This window comes from Pseudoliparis swirei, chromosome 17, assembly GCF_029220125.1.
Source record: "Pseudoliparis swirei isolate HS2019 ecotype Mariana Trench chromosome 17, NWPU_hadal_v1, whole genome shotgun sequence".
NCBI classification, from domain to species: Eukaryota; Metazoa; Chordata; class Actinopteri; order Perciformes; family Liparidae; genus Pseudoliparis; species Pseudoliparis swirei.
In genome coordinates, this window is record NC_079404.1 from 19,992,063 (window position 1) to 19,995,401 (window position 3,339).

Here is a 3,339-nt window from a genome sequence, read left to right on the forward strand (position 1 = left end):
TCAACTTCATGGTGTCTTTTTTTCTGCCCCCCACACGGATGCGTTCGATGCAAACACAATAACGTTGATATATATATGATGATATATATTGCATGCCGTTTGAACACTCACGGTGATGCCAGCATATCTGAGCACTTAGCCAGCTCCATTAGTCGTATTTTGTGTTCCATTAGTCAGTAAATGTGTCACACCTGCAGAGAGGGGATTATAATCCTGACAGCAGTCTTCTAACACCTATAAAAATCCCCCTCTGGCTAATGCACCACATGCAAACAAGGCAAATACAGAGGTGAGTCAGTACTCAATGAAGTTTGTTCAATGTTCATTAAGTCAGAATTGCTCTTTATTAACTACCGTCTAATATGCTGTTCGCGATGCTTTATAACCCCTGGCCGTGGAGCTGTGAGAGAAAAAGGCTGTGACATCATTGTTTTTATTACAAATGTGGCTTCCTCTCCAGCTCTAATGGAAGCGAGCAGCAGAGCGATGGTGCAGGTGTTGTTGTTGGCGTTGGTGGTCCAGGTCACCCTGTCCCAACACTGGTCCTATGGGTGGCTACCAGGTGGAAAGAGAAGTGTGGGAGAGCTGGAGGCAACCATCAGGGTGAGTGATTTTTAGTTGTATTTATATGTGGAGTCCAACGTTTCAGGATAGGTGGTGTCTTTATAAAATATAAAGCAACATCTAAAAAACAAATACTTGTTTTTTTTAATTTTTACAGTGTTTCAACGATGTGCTTTCGGGTTTAGATTTTATATAAACCTTGGTTGCATCGACTAAAACCTCTATTTTATTGTCCTTAGATGATGGGTACAGGAGGAGTGGTGTCTCTTCCCGAAGAGGCGAGTGCCCAGACCCAAGAGAGACTTAGACCATACAATGCAGTAAGTGCTTATTATACATAATTTATCGCCAATGTCTACTTCAATTGTACAATATTAATGTACGCTGCACCACTGTGTGCCATTGTGTTCCAGAGCGACAGTATACAAAGTGCTCAATGGCTGTTTTTTGTTTTTTTTCCTTTTTGCATGAGTGAATGTGTGAATGCTTAATTTAATCTTTTTGAATGTTGGCACATAACGCTAATTTGCTCAAAATGGTTTGGTTTGGTGCTGTGTATATGAATGAAGATTGATACATTTGTTATATAAAATATTCAAGCAGCAGAGCAAACTGTTCACTGGGATTTAATTTCCATCTCTTCAGATTAATGATGATTACAGTCATTTTGAGCGAAAGAGAAAGTTCCCAAAAAATTGAAGGAGAGGAAACAAAAAGGAGAAAAAAAGGACTGTATTTGCATCTCCATCAACACCTGTGCTGCATCGCCTGCATCAGGATACTGGCTTCAACAAATCATCACATTTATTGCATAGATTAATTCCTGTACATGTATGTCTGTAACATTTGATTCCATTTGAAACTGTAATAAAGTTTTTGAAATCTGATCAAATGATCAAATGTGTCAGATTATCAGATTGTAATCTCACTTTGTAGATGTGGTCATTAGGATGATAATTAAATTTTAAATGCAGTTTTAAAAGCCGTTAAATGGATACAAATGCCTTTGTAAAGCAGCCACGACCGACAAGCATGACAAACTTGTGACACAACAATCTTAGCATGACAACAGCTGGTGATTAGGCCAATTTATTAGAAATCAATGACTTAATTGAATTTGTTACAGTTTTGTTAATTCTATTTTCTGCCACACCAGTCGTGTGCATATGCAATGTGGAAAAATTACGCCAGCTGATTTTTGTGTTCGTACCTCAATGTCGATTAGCACCCCTCTCCCACCCCCCCCCCCCACACACACACACACACACACACACACACACACCCAAACTGAAAGAAACTAAATATGTTCTGCTTGTGATGTCAACAGCTTTCTGCAAATTTAGGATAACTGCAGCCATCCAAAACAGAGAGAGAGAGAGTGTGAAACTTTTCTTCTCCCCCCCCTCCCCCTTTCCTCGCCGAACAGGAAATTGGTGTTCATTATAAAAATTGGAATTTCATATCAGGAAAGGAAAAGAATCAGCAGGGGGCATATGTTTTAAAGAGAACTAATTTTCTGGCAAAGCCCCACAGACGGAGCACCATACTAATCGCCTGGTGCATAAGGGGCGAGGATTCATGAACTGTGCTGACACCGTGGAGGCCCTGCATTGTTAGAGCGTGGTTGTAATGCACGCCAATGAACCCAAACCCGCTGGCACAACTGGGAAAAGGTGAACACTATAAAAGCACATAGAATTAAAAAGAAATTAAACCACATTCCATTGCACTTCCAGAACAATGCTCGTTCATTTGTGATACTCCACATCGTTGGTTTAATATTCATGGCTGCAATTTGCATCGCACAATCATTTCCTTTGATGAGGAAAGACTAAGATTCTTTTCCTTTTTTTTTTTAAGCGTTACATTCTATTTTATCTTCTTCGACAAAGTTACAGAATAAAATGTTGTCCTGTGCATTTTCTTCTGAGAGTCACGATGAGACTTGTTTGAATTGATAAGTAGCCTATTCTTTATGCAGTATTCAATAGTTTTGCAGCATCCCAATAAAGGATAATTATGCTTTTACAACATTTCCTAAAATATGGTTTTAATTCAATTTGATATACTAGTGTGAGAATAATTCATGTTTAAAGATAAAGCATAACAAAAACATAAATTCCCTTTAAATAATTCCAAAGCATTTGCTGTGAAAGGCAACTTTCTCCGTCCCAGTGTCCTCATCAAGGACCTGCCTAATTGCACGTACATCAGGACAACAAAACCTGCTGGTATCTCTGTTTCCAAATTTGATTTAACCTCACTTTCTCCTTCCCGGACCCCCTGGTGGATATTCACTTTGTTTACCTCAAATTAAACTTCATATTGTTTACAGCCTCCTGGTCCCTGAACATTTTATAGCATTTTCGAATTATTTCTTTATTTCTTTTTTGTAATGATTGTAGAGGTGGGATTCATTTGAATGTTTCCCTCATCTGCATGAAAATTATATAATTAACTTTTGATTAACCAGCTCAGTTGTGCTGGTTCCCCCATGAACACTGGTGAATAGTACCCACCGCATTTTAATGACTGTTTTCCAATTGAGTGGCGACCTTTTCATCAAAGAGCCACAACTGGGGCTAAACAACGGCAGAAAAACAATCACGGCGAAGACAATGGTAGAGGCCGATAGGCTAGGATGTCATCCTTAAATATAACAACAAAGATGAAAGCAATCTTACTGCACGTAGTGAGTGTGGCGCGAAGCCAAGTGCTTATGCTGCTGGATGCCCCATTGTTAAAGCTGTGGAGGTCACGTCCATTGGCATATAG

General features: G+C 39.3%; 1 protein-coding gene across 1 annotated transcript; it reads left to right on the forward strand.

Annotated features, from left to right (window-relative positions):
• The first annotated feature begins 251 nt into the window (after window positions 1–251).
• On the forward strand, window positions 252–1,569 carry gnrh3 (gonadotropin-releasing hormone 3). The gene is made up of 4 exons (XM_056435659.1): window positions 252–289; window positions 461–603; window positions 804–884; window positions 1,210–1,569. Exons 2-4 carry the CDS (start codon window positions 466–468, stop codon window positions 1,261–1,263), a joined length of 273 nt encoding a protein of 90 aa, XP_056291634.1. The 5' UTR covers window positions 252–289; window positions 461–465; the 3' UTR covers window positions 1,264–1,569.
• Window positions 1,570–3,339: the final 1,770 nt, after the last annotated feature.